The sequence below is a fragment of the Solea solea genome, chromosome 19, assembly GCF_958295425.1.
Source record: "Solea solea chromosome 19, fSolSol10.1, whole genome shotgun sequence".
Classification (NCBI taxonomy): Eukaryota; Metazoa; Chordata; class Actinopteri; order Pleuronectiformes; family Soleidae; genus Solea; species Solea solea.
The window spans coordinates 7,965,218-7,985,025 of record NC_081152.1 but is presented as its reverse complement, the minus strand read 5'-3'; the positions used below and the strand labels follow the sequence as shown (position 1 = coordinate 7,985,025).

At 40.2% G+C, this 19,808-nt stretch overlaps 1 protein-coding gene across 16 annotated transcripts in view; it reads left to right on the top strand.

Annotated features, from left to right (window-relative positions):
* The first annotated feature begins 884 nt into the window (after nt 1-884).
* The window catches only part of cdk5rap2 (CDK5 regulatory subunit associated protein 2), a 53,953-nt gene continuing 35,029 nt past the window's right edge, over nt 885-19,808 (top strand). For 5 of the 16 annotated variants that reach the window (XM_058617930.1, XM_058617925.1, XM_058617923.1 and 2 more), the window contains exons 1-25: nt 9,045-10,113; nt 10,264-10,383; nt 10,467-10,586; nt 10,701-10,793; nt 10,959-11,177; nt 11,264-11,434; nt 11,519-11,629; nt 11,702-11,839; nt 11,972-12,151; nt 12,260-12,454; nt 12,582-12,773; nt 12,963-13,092; nt 13,178-13,320; nt 13,422-13,538; nt 13,691-13,819; nt 13,936-14,048; nt 14,168-14,307; nt 15,671-15,823; nt 15,985-16,094; nt 16,276-16,413; nt 16,902-17,006; nt 17,098-17,261; nt 17,341-17,668; nt 17,771-19,256; nt 19,436-19,537. In XM_058617930.1, coding sequence (XP_058473913.1) covers nt 9,073-10,113; nt 10,264-10,383; nt 10,467-10,586; nt 10,701-10,793; nt 10,959-11,177; nt 11,264-11,434; nt 11,519-11,629; nt 11,702-11,839; nt 11,972-12,151; nt 12,260-12,454; nt 12,582-12,773; nt 12,963-13,092; nt 13,178-13,320; nt 13,422-13,538; nt 13,691-13,819; nt 13,936-14,048; nt 14,168-14,307; nt 15,671-15,823; nt 15,985-16,094; nt 16,276-16,413; nt 16,902-17,006; nt 17,098-17,261; nt 17,341-17,668; nt 17,771-19,256; nt 19,436-19,537 — 5,938 coding nt within the window. In that variant the 5' untranslated portion in view covers nt 9,045-9,072. Of the gene's footprint in view, nt 1,065-1,953; nt 2,094-3,404; nt 3,472-3,655; nt 3,712-5,209; nt 5,272-5,921; nt 6,033-6,506; nt 6,584-6,736; nt 6,861-7,171; nt 7,351-7,440; nt 7,589-7,851; nt 7,906-9,043; nt 10,114-10,263; nt 10,384-10,466; nt 10,587-10,700; nt 10,794-10,958; nt 11,178-11,263; nt 11,435-11,518; nt 11,630-11,701; nt 11,840-11,971; nt 12,152-12,259; nt 12,455-12,581; nt 12,774-12,962; nt 13,093-13,177; nt 13,321-13,421; nt 13,539-13,690; nt 13,820-13,935; nt 14,049-14,167; nt 14,308-15,670; nt 15,824-15,984; nt 16,095-16,275; nt 16,414-16,901; nt 17,007-17,097; nt 17,262-17,340; nt 17,669-17,770; nt 19,257-19,435; nt 19,538-19,808 lie in introns of those variants that run through there. The other 11 variants (XM_058617934.1, XM_058617939.1, XM_058617932.1 and 8 more) reach the window with 11 other exon arrangements.

Below are 19,808 nucleotides of genomic sequence, written 5' to 3'. Positions count from 1 at the left end.
AACTCGAACCCTGTTGAAATTAACAGTGACACCACACGGTGTCGCTATGGGTTTATGGACTGATTCCGTGTGACAGCTTATTTGCACCAAGAAGGTTTCTGGCCAATCCCAAACTTTGCTTAATGCATGGTAATAATACACATACTGTAGTCATTATTGTTGACTGTGTCTCTGCCAAATGTTATAATTAAACCATCCACTGGAACGAGTGTTAATTATGCAGCTTCACCAGGCAACACAGCCACCACCCTGCTCACCACATACATACACATTATACATAACATAAGGTAACATCTGGATGAGACTGTCTCACACGTCAACTAACTGCCTAAGTTTCTCATTCAAATGTCTCTGTGTGTCTCTTTTAAACAGTAGTCGTCCTGATGTGTGACCATGACAAGTGTCATGTGTCAAAGGATGCCCAAATAAAGAAAAGCACATAAATGCCCAAATAAAGAAAAGTACATAACACTTGTACTTAAAGGTCAGAAATATTACACTAAACTATAATATCATACAAAATATACCAGCTGCCTTATTTTGATCCGTTGGTTATGAACCTCCCCATTATGTTTGTTGTGGCCAATCGCTTTGTCATAGTGTCAGTCTCGCGTTGTGCTGCCTTTCGTGTTACTGGAAAATAGCATGTGTCCAATATTGTAAACAGTATTATTGTGGTAAACTGTCCTATTCAATTCCAGCAGTCGAATGAAATGCAATTCTTAAAACAACCATATATAATACTTTTTGTTGCTTTGAATATAAATTAAATTATTATTTATTTTTCTATGGGATATTCTGGAGGATTTTCCCTAAAAATTTGAAACTTTCCTTACACGCCTTGAAAGCAGCACCAGTTTCCAACGTGCGCAGTGGTGACGTCTACCATATCATGATGGCGGTAGCCTGGTCTCTTTTGAATTCCGCCCAGCTTTTCGAAGTTTACGTTGCGTCCGGTTGGTGAAATGTCACCGTTTTCTGTCGTTAACACACAATAAGTGAAGCGTTATAATGGACTCCGTCGTGGGGGATGACGTGACACTGCCCGTTGACATCAACGGAAGGTAAAACGACTAACGATATTTTAGCGAGCTAACGCTAGCTAGCATGTAGGCTACGTTAGACACGAATGTGAGTAGCTGCTGCTGTGTGGGCCCCGTCTATGAACTGGAACAACACTGATTGCCTGCTGTTGTTATGTTGTTGAATTATTTCTGGTGTACCACAACTACTACTTAGCTGCATCTGCCTTGTGTGGTTTTGGTAACGATATGTTGAGTATGAGACTACGCATTTATGTTTTCGTGGCACTTAAGGTCATCTGACATTTTGCTATGATGTTCACATATATAAAAATATGCTACTGTTTACATTTGTATAGTAGTTTGATAATAAGCTGAATAGTCGGCAGTGACATATTCAACAACATGAACAGTATAGGGTTTTGCCAACGCGTTAGAGATAGACAATTTAAAGGAGAAAGTTATATTGACTCACATAGCAGCACGCTGAATAATAAATAGTGAATACGAGCAGAAGCTAAATGTTGGCTAAGGGTATGATAGATAAGATTCACACATGATGTAAATGCAAATATACATAGCACATTGTAAGATGACAATGTGTGCATCTTCAATGCAATGGAGACTAAATCAAAGTAATTATTGTTGTAATAATAATAATAATACTGAATTCATTATGGAAACGTATTCAAAAATGACCTAACCTCCCCACACTAATGTCCAAAGAGTGACATTAGTGTAAGAAGCCTATCATGCACAGATTCGCTGCTGCTTGTCATTACCGTTGTAAATCATATTCAGCTCATTGGTTGTTGCTGTGGTTTTGCTGCAGTTGGTGGGTCGGCTTGTTGACTTGTCATTCATAGTGTCATAGAGTGCAAGAAAGCGGAAATGATCAGAGCCAGTTTTTCAGCGTGCTTCAAACCGCTGCAGCGACGTCTCCCTGCACTCTTTGCAAAAAATGTGGACTTAAATTGTTTCTTATTTGTTTTATTCCCCGCATCTTCTCTGTGACATGCGTGAAGAGTGTGACTGTGGTAGGTGACCCTGCACTGTTGGCTCTGCTACACAGTGAGTGTTGTTGGATATTGTTTGGTGAATATAGCTTGTTTTTAACTATTTCTGCTCCTCTGTAAAACTAGTCCTGTAGCATATCTGTGTTTAGGTTTGTAGTGCCCTTGGTTAGACTCTCCTCCTCCTCTACTCCTAGCCCAGCTGTGTACTGTGTCATCCAGGTGGTAAGCCTGCCTCAGTAATCCAAGATGTAAACGATAGGTGTGGTATAAATTACTTATTTGGCAATACAGAAAGCTCATACGCTTTACTGTTTTAATTTCCAAAAAATATGAGTGTTGTTTCAGTTATTGTTGTCTTTTTAATTAATAATTGCTAGTGATCTGTTTATCAGCTAGCAGCAGAACAAAGTGAGGAAAAAAAGGAAGTCAGTGTTTGCAGCTGCTTACATTGTCAAAAAGGTCTGATTTTTAGTTTGCTTTTCTTCAGTGTGACATGTTGCTGGAACAAAACAGAGATGGTGAATTAGCTGTGTCATTGTGGCTTTGTTTGCAATCTGACACTATGGGAGCTATAAATAAGGGTTGAAACTAGAGATAATGGATCAATAGTCAAATTTGGGACACCTCAAATATTTGTTTAGAAATATATAACACCATATAGAAATTGTTGCTTTATTATATAATTGATTATATATGTTTCTATCACTTTGTAGTTTATAGTACCAATAGAACAATACAAAAGAAATGCATGACTGTTGATCTTCACAGAGAAACATTGTGTATAAGAGAAGCAGCAGTGTCTCTCTACTTCCACTGCCACGGGAGGTATGGTATGGCATGGCAGGAAGTTGTTTAATGCAGGCCATCATATTATTAGACACAAAGGTCAGGGTTGAGGAACATGAGCGCTGGGGCCAAATAATTCATGTTTTTGTTAGTGCAAGTCCTTTTACTCTTAATGCTACATTTCTGGATGACCTGTGTGCAATATTTAACAATTGGCATTACTACATGTGCTACAAGTGATGATGATATATCTGCTTTGTTATCCGTTATTGCAGCCCTGATTCCTTTTGTATTAATGTGATCCTGAAAGTGTGTTGTTAATGTTTTTGTGCATTGTACCGTGTATGTGAGTGACACCACTGTCCTATCACTGTCCCATCACTGTCTGATGCGTAGCTAATCACAGCCACAGTAGTCCACTTGTCTACCAATGAAAGCCTTCTCCTTCCAATGGTTTGTCTGTTATTCTGTCCTCCTCCTGTCTGTCTGAACATGAGAGCTAGGCTGCCACTGGCACATGGTCTCACACTCACTGACACACACAGACACAGGAGTGAGGCTTTGCCAGAGTGGATGTAAATGAAGCAGAAGGGAGTCATTCTTAAGCTATTTATGGAGCGTCCTTAGGGCTCAGTGAACTGGCCAGCGTGAGTAATGCAGGCCCTGTATTCAAAAACCATAATAATCTGAGTATGTGTGTACTGCTTGGATTAGGAGCAAATCTTGCTTTGGTTTCTCTGATTTCTTACAAGCCACGCTTTTATATTAAGTGTGGCTGAAATTTAACTGATATTTTAGGCTGCCTCACTAACAAAATGATTTTGTCTTCAGCTGCAGACTGCCAGACTCCATAGATGCTGGTGATTATTCTACAGACAGCATGACAGGTATGGCAAATTTTCTTTTGTTGTCTCTTAGTTATTTTTTGTTGCTCAGGTGTGACCCTCCCTAGTGTATTAATTAATACTACTCCTGAATTGTTGCCGTTCTCTCCCTCAGTTGGCTCTCCTAAGCCATGATAAAGACTTAGCTGGATGATCTTCATTCTCCCATTTTTAATTCGCCATCAAGCTCATGTTGTGCCAACAATATGCTCAGTGCTAGACAATACACACAAACCAGTAAATTACTAATTTGTAGTTAGGGTATGTAAACTGCTGTGTCACACTGTGACATCAGCTGTGTTTATAAGAAATTGAAACTTACTGATCAATGTGGCTATAAGATTTGATTCAGGTTAAAGGAAAATGTTTTCATTCAGTATTTTAACCAAAGATGTTGCACATAGTGCGTTTTAAAATTGTATTTTAAGAGGGACCAAAATGAAATAGGTTTGACCTCATGGTATACACTGAGTGTAATTCAGGATGACGGTATACAGTATAATGTGATCTTAGAAAGAGAGTGTTTCCTGTCCCCTTTTCATCCTTGTAGATGGGGCTGGGCAATGTGGGGTAAAAATCTTATTACGATATACTTTTTAAATTTTTTTTGGTATCGATATATATATATATATATATATATATATCACCATATAAATCAAATTAATATTTCTGTCAAGCTTAAAGGTAAGGCTGGGCAATATGGCTTTTAAATACCTTGATATCTTTAGGATATATACAAGATATATATTTGGATATAAAGCTGCACACAGGTTGTGAAACAATGTAATTGCTCATAAATATGCTCGCATTTTGCGTGAACACAAATAAATAGGCTTACAATGAAAGTAGCTTTATTATGTGACTTGATGTAAGTAAATATAATTTTGTCGATTACATGTATTTTTATATCTATACATATAATATTTAATCTTCTGCACTTCATTCTTTTAATAATTAGAGTAAATTATTGTTTGATGCTGCACTATCATATTCAATGCTCCATTTAAGTTTTTGGTTTCTTTCTCTCTTTATTATATCATCTTCTTATTATATCACAATAACAGCAGAAAAATGATACCCAGCCATGATAGCAATGTATAATAATGAGGTAAAGTTTCAACTTGTAATGTTTTTTGCACGTGACAATAAAGCCTTTGAATCCTTGAAGAAAAGCAACATCTTTTTAATAAACAAGCAAACCAAGTGCAAGGGGGTTATGTGTTTTTTTCTGTAGGCCGTCATGCTATGAATCAGAAGTTAGTGTTGTGAAATAGGTTGTTGACGAGTGTTACATGATCAGCTGTGCGCCGCTTTCAGCTGCTTCAAACAGGGCAGCACTCCAGAGGCTGTCTCACTGCTCTGCTGTTTAAAAACACCACTACTTTCTCTTTCTCTTTCTCCTTAAGACAAACCGAATGAAGACAACTATGAGTATGACTTGGTCCTGTAAACAGAATAGAGTTTGGAAGAGAAAGCAATGAAAATTGATTTTGTTTTACAGCCCCGTCCTTTCCTGATAAGATGTCACCAAGCAAAGCGCTCACCATGAAGGACTATGAGAATGTAAGTGATTTGCATCACGGTTTTATGTTATATGAACCAAATTTCTTTTGGAGTACCTATTTTTATTATCCAGTTATTAACACTAAGCTAAGCAGTTTTAGGTCTAAGTCCATCCCCACCTCAACAAAACAGGATTTTAACGATTATTAAACCTGCCCCTCTGTATGACTAAGACCAAGCCAATGTGACCATTTATGGTGAATTAGCGATGAAGAGTGGTTGGAGGAAGAGGCCTGAGGTGGGCTGAAGCCTATATTTCACAATTTAAGTGGAATGCATGCTCAGATTTTTGGCCTCGCTGTCAGCATGATTAGAACTTGAAAGAGGGGTCTAGACGTCTACCTCCTCTTCTGACCATCCACCCCAACCCCCATTACCAGATGTAGGCTGTTCTGAGCCTGAAGCACAATGATGCACAGTCTACTTCACACACATACACACACAAATGATGCATGAAGGCCTCCCTTCGCTTTAACAATCGCCTTACACATGCTCCTTTTCTGCTATTTAAACATGTCTTCCTGGTTTTCACCACACCATTATTTTTACATCAGTAAAGGAACATTACATTCAATTTTGCTCATTTTCATGCAAAAAAACAACATTTCTTCAACTATTTTCTGACATGCTTTTGTCTCGTTTGTCTACAGCAAATCACAGCTTTGAAGAAAGAAAACTTTAACCTGAAGCTGCGCATTTACTTCATGGAGGAGCGCATGCAACAGAAATGTGACGACTCCACTGAGGACATATTCAAAACGGTATTGTATTAACTCAAATGTGCAAAACCCCATGCTTAAACCTATACATGTTTATCATGTTGAATGTGACTCAGTGTTGCCAGCTGTGACTTGATGACATCACAGCTTCGCCCAGTTGAGTTTTGCTCCACCAAAATCCCAGTTTTATGGTCTCACAGCAGGGCTCTTGCCCTTTTCATTGTTGCTTTTTTTGGATTAAGATGTAACTTTGCTGGAATCTTCTAGCCTCTTTAGGAGTAGGATCACTTGTGTTTCTTTTGTTTTTCCTTATTATTTCAAGTGAATTTTATCTCCATAAACTCATTCCAAGATAAACTCTGAGGTTTATTAATCTGGCAACGTTAGCAGAGCAACTTTCATGCAGACCAATTTCCAAGAATCTTTAAATTTATTTTGCCGTTTAAGCCAGTGTTTCTATGTTGACTCCAGATGTGCAGTTGGTGTTATTATAAACTGAATATTGATTTCTTGTAGAACATTGAGCTCAAGGTGGAGTTGGAGTCTATGAAGAGGGAGCTGGCAGAGAAACAGGAGCTGCTAGTCTCTGCATCGTAAGTAGTGTTCGCTATGCAGTCCTACTGTGTTGATCATCCAAGTGGGCTAAATTCACATTTGGTGCCATTTTAGTTGGCAGATGGATGTCATGGAATCCCATGCTGAATTTGTACTCACCCAATCTCCATTTATTGTTTGTTTTTTGTTAGGAAAGCATTGGAGAGTCTGGCCGGTCGAGAATCAGGAGAGCCCCAGCGTTTGAGAGAGCAAGCTCAGCGAGAGATAGACTCTATTCGAGATGCATTTAGCAAGAGGATAGCTGACTTGGAACAAGTGAGCCAAACATTTCTACCTTTACATTTAATACTATTGGTTTGATATTTGACGTTGGTGTTAATTTGCACAGGTGATGTACAGTATTGCTTTACTCCTTTTGTATCATCCTTAGTTAAACTATTTATTTTATGCTCAAATCCTGTCTTCAAATTGTTTGACTGGTCATATTTACGTTGTGTTCATTGTTGACATAATCAAACAACGTCATCTTCTTATCTGCAGAAGACATTAGAAGAAAATTGTTCTAATGCAGGACCAAAACAATCAACACTGGCTTCATTAGTTGTCTGACTTTTATCTTACGGCAGTGTCTGAGAGCATCAGAGGGAGAGATTGAGAAGATGGCAGCTATTGCCGAGCACGAGAAGCGTAAGAATATTAACATGGAGAAGCAGCTCCAAGCCGTGGGTCCACAAAGCACCTTCACCCCTGTTCCGGCCCCCAGCCCATTCCATGACCTGCAGCAGGCCCTGCAGGAAAAAGACAAGTAGGAACACAAGTGATGAGCCCAGACACATTCATGTTTTTATTTGTGTTGTGAGCTAAATGTATTCCTTGTGTTTTATTCTTGCTCCAGTATCATTGAGGAGCTCAAGATCACTGTAAAGAACCAGGAAGCTTTAATCCACCAGAAGAAAGGTGCAGACCAACAGATGGATGCACCATCAGCCGACTGCGTTAAACAGTTGTCTGATCTCATTGCCAAGAAAGATCAGGAACTGGAGGTATGACTTTTGTACACTGATTAAAATGCAATCCTGCTCACTGCTCCAGCGGTTTGTTTGTGATCACTACTGGTGTAAAAAAATAAAAGATGGGTTAAATACAGAAGTCAAATTCACGGTTCCCTTCTTAATGGTGCTAAAATATTTCACAAAGCTATATTGCCATCCTTCCTCCACCCAGTAAATAACTAAAACATAGATCCAGCACAGTGTGAAATAAAATTGATGTTATATGTATTTCAACTTTGACTGTTTTCTTTCAGGCACTAAGGGATGAGCTACATAGTGAGAAGGACAAAAGGACACCTGACCTCCAGGTTGGTGTTGTTTCGTCTGAGTTTGCTGGACCATGAAAGTCTTAGAATGACATTTGTATATTGTAATCACTTCAGTACTCCATGATCCTTCATACAATGGTTTAGCAAACATTTATTTGATCATTATCATTCCTTTTCTTCTGTAATGTTATCTTTATACTTGCTTTATGGTCTTATGTTGCTGATGCTTTGGGGCTGTTCATGACACACATTCTAAACATTAAGTGTGTTAGCTAATTTATTTAAATGTCTGTGGGTGGTAGTTAAACATTAAAGAAAGCTCTAGAAATTGTGTACAAAACTGACATTTCCTACGTCATTTTGAAAAACTGAAATAAAACATAATGAAGGCGGGTGGTGAAAGTACTGCATTGATGTTTAGTGTAGAAACCTGTTAGCTGCGTTGTGTCCAATGTCCATGGTTCTTCATTAGGCCCTGTTGTTGGACTGACATCACAGTGTTAAGACTAGATTATCATGCTGTCTGAAGATAGTCCCTCTGTGAGGTATTTATGGCCATTATACAATTGCAGCAGTGTGTAACCTTCAAATGTTTGTCTGATACTAGTAAACAAAATAATCTGCTGCAAGTATTGGAATCTGCTATAATGACTGAGAAAAATGCTTTTACCACTGAATTTCTGTGCTGGAATTACTTTTTGTGACAGGAATAATGAATTGATCGATTATTAATCCATTGCTTAATTAATCATCCACTATTTTGATGAATATTTTTCAATATTTTATGGACCAAACAACTTAATTAATCAAGAAAATAATTGACATATTAAGTGATTATGAAAACAATACTTCATCATAGCCCTACTCGAATCTTCTAGCAATTTTTTTGATCAAGGCATTTGGAAGTTTATTTTATGGAGATTTTCTGGCATTGTCCATAATACAGATCACTGCAGCAGTCCTAGAGGATTTAATCTGATTTAATGTCTGGGGGAGAGTGGAATAGGGGCGGGAGCAGGGATTATTAAAGGCTTAGGGCTTATAGTGCTCTGCACTCTGTGCTTCTCTCTCAGATGCAGTGTGAGAAAATTATAGATGTCTCTTCCATGGCTGGCAGGTCGAGGACCATTAGGTCACTGGACAGTTTGTATCTCAGGGAGAGGGTTTTACGTTTAAGCTGGATACATCAGAAAGCTATATGACACCATGAGGGACCGGTGTCGTATATGTGGTGTTCGTCTAGTGGGCAGCCAGTGTCGCTGGATCTTTAGCTCATCAGGACAGAGCAAGCTGCAAGTCGTCTTGTCCCATGTGCTGGAGTGGGAGGTGACTCGAGATGGTCGTGGCGAGTTTCTCTGTGGGAAATGCGTTTTCCAGTTGGAGAAGGTGGTACAGTGTGACGTTAACATCAACCAGCTGCAGAATGAACACATGAGTCAGATCCAGAAGCTGCAGGCAGAAAAAGAACGCCTCGTCCAGTGCATTGTCCACATCTACAACAAAAACAACCCAAGCTTGGACAAGAGTGATGTGGCGAGTGCTCGCTGCAAGACCCCACCCAGGTCCCGTGTGGTGGGCAGTCCTGATGAAGGATCCTCTGAAGGACTGAAGTTAGGGGAAATTGGACGTGGCCAAGTTGAGAGTTGCATGAGAAGGTGTGTGAGTCTGGATAGAATAGTTGGTAGAGGGCCAACCTTTGGGTGCTCTGGTCTCAGGAGCAGCAGACTTGGTTCAGGAGCAGGGCTTGATGGCTCTTTGAAGAGCTTTGGTCTAAAAGGAACTCGCCACCGTTCAAAGAGCCTCTACTTTGACCTTGTCCAACATAAGGGTATACTGCTTCGACCTGAAATCAAAGGTCACTCAAGATCCCTACAGTTGCTGAATCGAGACTTTTCCTCTGAGACTTCATCAGTACCTCCAGTCAAATTGAATGTCAGACAGTCTAAAGTGTTTGTGACCAGACATTCTGGTACCTCTGTTGAGCCAAGAGGAAAGATTCAAGCCCGAGCTCTGCTCTACAGCTCCTCAAGTCAGCCATCTGTGATCTCTGACTTGATCCAGGTCTTGCGTTGCTTCTCCAAGCAGCCGTTGTCTACTCCTGCAGGAAGCCGCATTCCTGTCCTGAAGAGGCTAAGTACTCACCACCTCAAACCGAAAACCAAGTTCAGACATCAAGAGGCAGAATTAAAGTTTCTGCATGACCTTACAGAAGAATTTGATGATGAATACACCTCTGTCAAAGTGGAGGTAGTTCTTATCAGTAATCCCAGCTTGGCAAACCATTGTAGCACCGGTAATGAGCTGTGACAGACAACAGCTTTGTTGCTAAACATACTTAATTAATCAAATACCTCTTGTTTTCTCTTGTGTGTTTGTGTCTTTCATGGATTTCCGGAGAAGGGGGATGTTAGCCGATTGGAGACCATCACTAAGCACTTAACTGAAGAACTGAAGCAAACAAAAAGCACCAATGACAACCTGACAAAAACACTGGAGGATACTCAGAATCAGTACAAGGTACAAAGAGACAATGAAATAAACAATATCTTTAAATTGGAGATGTATCCTCTTTTTACAACACCTTAATGTGATGTAAACAGACCCTAACAGGAAAGTTGGAGGAGAAGGAGACTGAACTGAACTCGGAAAGGAAAAATGCTTTGAAACGAGACAAAACAATCCAGGGCCTGACTCATGTCCTCAAAGAAAAGGAAAACGAGGTATGGTTAATAATATATATATATATATTTTTTTTGTTTTTGTTAATATGACCCGTATTAATAATAATTGATTTTATAAATATCGTCATATCTGTTTTTCTCTGTGTGTTGCAGATTGCAGAGCTGTGTCATGAGATTGAGGACAGGGATGATGCGTTAGCCAAGGCTAGAGAGGCAGCACATAAAGCCCAACTGCAGAAATACCAGGTAAGCATCTCACCTTGTTATGGAAGGAAAACCTTTTTGTATTATAATAATAAAACATTTATTAACTCACACTCTGTGTGTTTATGCATGTCATTGGTAAGAACTAAATGTTTTTACAAATTGTAGACTTTGGAAAAATGCATTCTTCTTATATGTCTCCACCAGGGAGCAGAGGAACACCAAAACCTATTAATGGCAAAGCAAACAGAGCTGGCCCAACTCCAAGGGGAACACCACACTAAGGTGCTTGAAGTTCAAAAGCTACATCGTGCCCTGGACCGGAAGGAGCAAGAGCTGGGTGACTTGCAGCAGGCAAAGGACCAGCTGGAGGTGGAAATTGAGGACTTGCAGCAACAGAAGAAGAAAGGAGACAAAGCACTGAATGTAAGATGCTCAATTCCCCTTTATTAAATCCAAATATTCCTTTTCAAAAATATTTTGTGTTACAATATTATAATTCCCCACTCCAGGATCTGAATAATCAGCTGAAAAAGCTAAGTGGTGAGATCGGGGAGAGGGAGACGGCTCTAGAGCAGCAGTACCAGGAGCTGCTGGATCAAACCAAAAGAAAACTGCAGGCCCATGAGGTCACCATCCAGAGACTTACTTCCACCCTGGCTGATAGAGAGCAGCAGCTACAGGCAACTCTAAAACAAATCCAGATTGGAATATATACCACTGAACGCATGCGTGTTAATAGTTATTGATTTTCTTTGTTTTATCAGGAGTACATTAATATGGTAGGAGACTTTGAACGAAGCAAAAGCCCTGGAGGAAACGATAATGTGCTTTCCAAGCTGAGGCAAAGACTGAGAGAAAAGGAGAAGGCTCTGGAGGTACGCATTCCTTTTCAGGTAATCTAATTATGGTGGTTATAATTTGATTCTGATTTTCTTGTTCTCTGACAGCAAGTGCTTGATGAAAAGTTTGCTGCCATTGAGGAGAAAGACAATGAGATTCACCAGCTGCAACTGTCTCTAAGGGAGAAGGAAAGAGACCTGGAAAGGCTTAATAACTTGCTCTCTCACAATGAGGAAACCATCAATGTGAGTGGTGTCACTGTATTTCATTGGGGGAATATTGAAAACTGTGGCCATATATATGATTTATTTTTAATTTTTTTTTTACTTGTTTATGTAAGTTTATATCTCTATAAAGCCATGCTTTTTTCCTTCTAGAGTTTTGATAGTCTAATCAAAGAGAAAGATGTGGAGCTGCAGCATCTTGCAAATACACTAAAAAACCTGCAGAGAGCCAAGCAAGATGTAGAAGATAACCTTAACAGATCACTGAGAGAAAAGGACTCCATCATCAGCCAGCTGCAGCTCTCTCTGGAGGGCAAGACAAAGGACATGGAGGTCAGTCTACACCCTCATGATCATAGAGTCTTTAACTTTATTTTTCATCCTTAGATGTTTCTGTGACACAGTTCTTGTTTTAAATGTGTCAATGTTAATTCTTTATAGGAATTAGCCAAATCAGTGCTGAGCCAGTCACAAACTCATGCACATGACCTTGCTGAACAGATGGGCCAGAGGTTAAAATTCACTGAGGCTATGTTAGCTGAGGCTGTGAAGGCCAGGGAAAGCCTGATTGCTGACAACGAAACTGCTGTGGAAGGACTGTTGGCTACAATTAGCAGCAAGGACCAACTTCTCAAGGTCATCATTTTATTTAAAAAAATATTTTCAATGGTCTCGTTGATTAATGTGCCTTTACAATGTGTGTATGGCAACACATCACCTAGAAATGTACTCACTCAGCCTGACCTGTTAATTGTCTGTTCAGGAGTCTGCTGAACACTACAACCGCATGCTGTCTGAGCGTGCTCAAGAGATTAAAGAACTGAAGAAGCAGCTGTCTGACAGGCAGCAACAACTTGACAGTGCTGACAGGCAAAGCTCCATAAAAACCCAGGAGGATTGTTTAGAGGCTGCAAAACTCCAAGCTCTGCTTGCTGAAAAAGACAGCCTCATCAACGTAAGCTCCTCTGGGATATAACACTGTCACTCGGCTGTAAAATGTGCTTCTAACGAGAAAAGGAAATTCCCTCTATTCCAATCAATTATAGATTACTTTTTTATAACCTTTTTAATTTTCTGGACAATGGTTTGAGTATCCAATTGACATGGTTGAGTGAGAAAGCTTCATACTTTTGTAATTTTGCAGAAGCTGCTTCAGCGTGGTCGGGAGAGAGACCAGTTTCTGGCAGAGATGAGGAAGAAGGAGGAGCAGGATCATGTGTTTGAGCTTAGACAAACCATCCAAATCATGCAGGAGAAGTTGGAAGAGAGGGAAGGTAAGACTTTTAAAACTGCTCACTGGATATTTAAATGTCAGCATTACATGTCAATTTTATATTTGATTATGTTCTGTGTGCACAGCAGCTGAACTGTCTAGAAGGAACAGTGAAGATAGTGTGGAGAATGTTCCACTCTCCAAGAAGACAGTCGTCATCCTGAAGAAGGAGCTAGCACAGAAAACCGAGGCACTAAACAAAGCCCTGAAGAGGGAGAATGAATTAAAGGTCAGTTGGTTATAAGTATGTTATTATGGCCATGAGTTGCACACTGTTCCAAAGAAGTGTCTTTGTGTAATCCCGACCCCTGCATTACTTTGTTTATGCAGATCTCATTGGCAGAGCTACAGTCATTGCTGTCTGAGCTGGAGGGTCGCAGTGAAGGTCAGACTGCTAATATTGAGTCACTGACTTCCACCCTGAAGACAAAGGATGAGATAATCAATGTAAGGACTCCCCATTCACAGATTCAGACTCCCTCAGGGAAACATGGCAGCTTTGGATAAGGAGCTTGTCTTAGAATTGCATTTGGATTCCGTTACTCCATGACATGTCTCTTCCAAAAATTATTTTCCCCTTTTTTATTTGTCTGGTACAGGTTCTTCACCAGCGTCTTGGACAAAGAGGAGAACATCAGATTGATCAGATTGGCTTTGGCATGGAAAGGTCATTACCTGGGCTCCCACAAAGAGAGAGAACCATGATTGGTGGAGACAGCCAGCAAGAAGTAATATAAAAGTTTAAAATACATTTCTATTGAATACAATATTAGAAATCTGAATATTTTACACATAAATTTTTGATATTAAAATGATTGCCCTTTCAATTTCTGTCTCATTTTAGGCTTTGCCCACCCTTATAGCCCTGCAACAGGAGCATGATGCTTTGAACAAAGCCCTAAGAGCTGAACAACAGCTCTATTCTAGCCTGGTCAGGACTGTCAAAGAGCAGGACAGGTAAGGGTAATGGTCACAGTATATTTCCTTTGAATTAGTGCGAATGAAAAGATTTTGTTGAATAGGTACATTTTATTGCTATATAAATATAATTGAGTTCATATTTGTGTGATTTGCAGTGCCCAGCGTCTCCATGCTCTCCAGCTGGAGCTGACAGCAGTGCAGCTGCTTAGGCAGCAGCTCGAAGAGAGCATCAAAACTAATGAGGAGCTAAGGGATGACCTGGAGAGAGAGATACACCGAGCCAAACTCAGAGAAGGTGCAGTGCAGTCACACTGGGTCGTAGATGACTATGGGGAGTGAATGAAAGAAAAACAAAAACAGAAAAAACATGAAAGTAAACAGCATGTTTGTCTCTGAAATGAGAACAGTACACAGAAATACAGTATATAAATCTATAGTTCCTAGAGAACACATAAATCTGTCTTCATTGTCCATTGTACCTTTAGTAATGCATCCTGTTCTCTTTCACTTTATGCATGAACACCTGGTCCCTTCTCACCTCCTCTTTGTTCACCTTCTATTTACTTGCGTCATCACGTTCTCATCTGCATGTCTTTGTCCATACTAGAGTCACTGCATGTTTTCTCCTCTCCCTTTTTTCAATGTAAAGGCTTCATACTTTACCCACACAGTTTGTTTTTCCTTTACATAAAGCATGAATAAAGGCTTCTGTTGGCCTGTCTTCTCTCTGTCTCTCACTTTTTAACACCAGTGTCTGCTTGTTTTTACATTTCCATTAAAATACCAGGTTTTCTGTTGACTGCATCAGCTCAATAACCCCCATCACCCTTTGTATCTAAGAATCCACTTGTCTGTCACATAAATCATATTCAACTGCATTAGCATGTCCTTATACAACAACATTTGAATTAAAGGTTTTATTTTGAGGTAAAATAGTGTACACTTCTATAGGGTAGTTCTACTGAAAATGTGTCCCTGCAAAACATCCCAAAGCATGAAATTAGCGCTTTCTGTCACTTAGTGTATGCTGAGGTAGTTTAAGCCAACTCACCTGAGGGTCTATCCACACGCATGTGTGCACAAGTGCATGTTCATACCCCGCCCCCTTCCAAATAGAGTCGGCTGCATAATTAGGTCAACTGTAAGTAACAGGCCTCAGGCTCACATTTGCACTGATTACAGCACAGTAATAAACTCTGATTACATTTCCACATGTCATATTTTTGTTATATAATCAGAATTATTTACTTTTTTAATGTAGCTTTTTGGCTTATTTTCTTCTACAAACATACTGAATTTTAATTAATAGGGGAAACTTATTATGTGTTCAACGATGTTGGCACACATCAAATCCCAGGTTATAATAAAGGTGTTATTCAAAATCCATATAAACTTCATAATTTTGCATTGATTAGACACAGGGATGCTTGGTCTTCTATTCTCTTATATATCTGATCTAATATGTGTGGTTTTTATGAATGTAAAACATATAAAGTTTTAAGAACAAGTGGTGCATCCTGGAAATATTTTATCATAACTAATACTTTTTCAATTGCAAATTGTTTTATTGCACCATATCATAATTACCTTTAAAATAAAAATAATCGTCTTGTCATTTGGAGACATAGTGGCATTTAACCTTTTATTTATGTATTCAGGTATGGACGTCATTGATCCTAAAGAACTTGAGAGCATGAGACATCAGCTGGAAGATGCACAGCGCTGGAATGTCTCTTTGCAGGCTCGCTTAGGAGCAATCCAGAACCGCGGTGGAGGAGTTGGTGGCACCAGTGAAGGTTGCACTAACACAAGTAATTAATATCCTTTCATCGTTTACATAAACAGTTTTATATGCTTTTAATAGATTGGATGTTTAGTGACCATAATGTTGCACTTAATCTCATTGTATTGTACAGTTGAATTGTTGCAATGACAATAAAGATCTATTCTATTATATTTTCCTATTCTGCAGGTGACACTTGGAGTTTCATTGGTGATCAGACTTCCTACATGAGTATATGTGTGGGAGAGGGGCAGGATGACAGCTTGTCTCTACTCTCTCCAAAAGAGCTCAAGCAGAAGGTAAAGTGCTTTAAAAACATAATAATAATCATAATAGTAAAACTGCATTAGTAGTGCCCCTCATGCTTGTTAATATATAGCTTTTTGAACGGTATTAAGAGAATCTATGAGTTTGGCGAGGTGTGTCTTCAAAACACGGGAATGACATTTGGATGACTAAAATTGTACCTCTGTGTTGTAGGTGTTGGACCTGCAGGATTGTGTTAGCAGACTGCAGACTTTAAACAATGAGCAGCAGCACCGACTGTCACTGTTGGAGAAGTCGGAGCATGACGCTTCTAAAAAGGAAGACAAAGACGTTTCCAGCCCCTGGAAACAGGTTAGATAACACAAAACATGGATGCAAATGTCAAAAGTTATCATGTCAAAAGTATATTTCCTACAAGTTACAACTGAGGACACAGCTATTGGAAGATACTTGATGAATCATGTCTGAGTCATTGTCTAACATTCACCTTTAGTAGCTCCTGTCTAATCTTTGAAGCTACACCTTGACCTCTTCTCTGTCTAGCTTGTTTCTCTCTTCTTTACTTTGTGGAAATGTATGTGTTATTTCTCTAACAAATGTCTCATGTCTGTAGTAGAAGATGCCTACTTTTCCTATCCTTCACCTTTCCCTAACTAGTCCCTGTTTTTTTTTTTTTTATCTCTGTGTCCCATAAAATGGTCTCTCCTCGCCATGCCACATTAGACACGTCATACCATTCTGCTGTTGCTGTGCAGTCTTTTATGGATTCTGTTCCCTCATTAAGTTTTTCTTTTACCAAGCCATGTGTGTCATACTCGCCTCCCATCCCATTACTCTAGCAGCTAGAGAAGACGCAGGAAGACGCACAACTTGTGGCACACAGTGAAGAGAAGCATCACCCTAGTATGGAAAAAGAGAGTCAGACAGACATGAAACTCGGACAGGTATGAAAGATGTACATGTTAATACTTTTGGGGATTCTGTTTTTCTATGCCTTTTATATCTTATTTTCAAACAATATCATTTTCTGAAAAGATCTTGAATGATGAGAGTATGGACAGTGGCCTGGGACAGAGTAGAGAGCATGCTCAATCTGGCAACACTTTGGACACTGGAGAAGGAGAACAGAACAACAGAGATGCAATGGGAGTTAAAACTCTACTGAATGATTGTGGGGCTACATCAGTCTCGCAACTAAGGTAAGTCTTCTCCAGCAGTTTCCAGATCCTTCTTTTCTTTTGAAGAACTGGTTAACTAATCAGATCTCTGTTATTGCAGAGAGATGCTACTCAGACTTAAATCAGAAAATGTGGAGCTACAGGGTCTCTTAAAAGAACAAAAATCTACGGAGTGTAAAGAAAAAGAGAGCACAGATACCTCCAGGCACAGCAGTGATGGACTGGCTGACTTGAGACAGAATGCAGAAACACTGCAGGTCAAGGTGTCAAATGAAAAAGGAGAGAGGAACTCACAAGTAGTGTCACATGGGATGACCTCCATCACAACAACAGAGTTGATACTCAGCTCTGTAGAGGGGATGGAGAGTTCACAAACTGTAGTCCAACCCAACAACAGGAGTGGAAATCGGGTTGTTGCAAAGCATGGGGTAAATTTGGTTCTACTACTACTACTCATAGTAATTGATGAACATACCACTTTCCTGTCTCCATAAACTCTGTTAATGGCTGATGTCCTGTTTAATTTGTAGACTGGTGTTAAATCACGTATTCCTGTTCCTGTGAGACCGAGAGTTGAAGCAACCAGCAGCAACAGTGTGCCTGAAAGCTCTGAGCAACTGAGAACTGATGCACTCCAGCACCTTCATTCAGATGATGCCTGTTCATCTAACCAGCAACCGCATGCAGACTCTGACTTTCTGATATCACTCCAGATAGGTACACTGTTGGACAAGGGCTCTGAATCTGGACAGACTGAAGCTGACTCAGCTGTTTTCACTCAGCTAGAGCTTCTGCACCAGGAGTGCCAGGAGAAAGAAACCCTGATCAACAAATTAACTGAGCAGCTTGCTGACTGGGAAGAGCTCCATGCTCAGCTTCAGAAAAAGGAACAACTTAATCACGAGTATGTTGAGGCTTTACAGGCTGCAGAATCCACAATTGCTTACCTGACAGCCTGCAGTCTGGACAGTCAGGGAGGGTTTGGGTCACAGACCAGTTCAGGAACAGGTACTGTTTCTGTGGGTTCAGATGCTGCCCTCCACAGTAAATGCATGGCTCTGCAGAAAGCCCTACAGAATAAGGAGGAGCTCAACAACCAGCTTATAGAGCTTCTGAACATAGCAGAGAAAGCCATAGTTTCCTCTGACAGCCAAGATAATAATCCAGAAATCGGTGATCTTTGCTTGAAGATAGAGCATGTCTTAAACCAGGTTAATGCATCTCCAAAGAGAGGGAGCCCAAGAGTTATTTGTGTAAGCTCTGGCGACTCTATGGAGGAGTTGCAACGACATGCTGACTCTTTGCAGGAGGCACTTTGGGAGCAGAACAGGCTTAATGCAGAGCTGAAGGAAAAACTGAGAGCAACAGATGCTGCTGATCACCAGGGCTACAACAATAATAGTGCTGGCCAGGATGGTAAATGCCCAAAGGAGATGACATCAGAACTGGGGTTAGAGGAACACCAAGGGGCAACAGGAAGTTCTGATAATGATAATGGTTTAAATGAGGAGAAGACTAAATTTCTAATGAACTGCGTTTGTGCAACATCATCTGCCATTGCTTCTCTGGCAGAGTACTGTACAAGTCCAGGATCCATGACTTCTGCCAGATCATCATTGATCACCTCTGACCTGCAGAAAAATTTGGATGAACTTCAGAGAATCTTACAGATGGAAGAGCTGGGTGAATCCACCAAATCATGCTGCAATTCTTCCACTTCTTCAGCTAGAACAAAGGCACAACTTCACAGAGACCCCCATCACAATCTGTGCCTTCTCTTCAAGGTCTTCACTGACCTCTCCCACAGGATTTCTGAATTGCAGGCTTCCCTACAAGAACAGAAGTGTCGTAAAGAGGAGAGTGAAGCCCACAGGCAGGATGGCAAGGGATTACCACGTGATGTTCAAGTTCAGCTGGAGACTCTCCACAAAGCACTGAGGGAGAAGAAGAAAGCATGTAAAAACCTTGAGCAGAAACTGGCCACTGCTCTCACCTCCCCTGAAACTGCCCGAAAAGGTAAGCTAACACTTGCAGAGGTGCTCACTTGAGCAGTAAAAAGTATGTAATTATGTGACATGTTAAGTTTAACCCTGCCTTTAATCTGGATTGTTTAGGAACACCACAAAGAAGAGAGAATATTCTGTACATGTTAAATTATTTCTTCCTAACTCAATATATATTGCCTCTAATGTCAGCTTTGGAGCAGGATGACAAAGGCGTGCAGGTGGATTTGCAAGACCTGGGTTACGAAACCAGTGGCAAGAGTGAGAACGATAGGGAAGAGAGCAGTAGCACAGGTAGACGGCCTCTGGACAGACTCTGCATGTCTGTCTGTTGAGTGGACACTAATCTCAAATGTATATAGATTCTCTTCTTTTGTGTGCATGAGGATTGAACAAAGGCAACTGTAACACCTTGAGAAAGGTTTTCCGTTTGGGTCTCATAACCACAGTTTTTCTACTGGTGTTGGGGCTGGATCATACTGAACACATTCCATGGAGAACCACTTTGCATATCCACATGTTGTGCCGCAGTTCTGTTCACATTTTATCAAAGGTTTGCATTAGT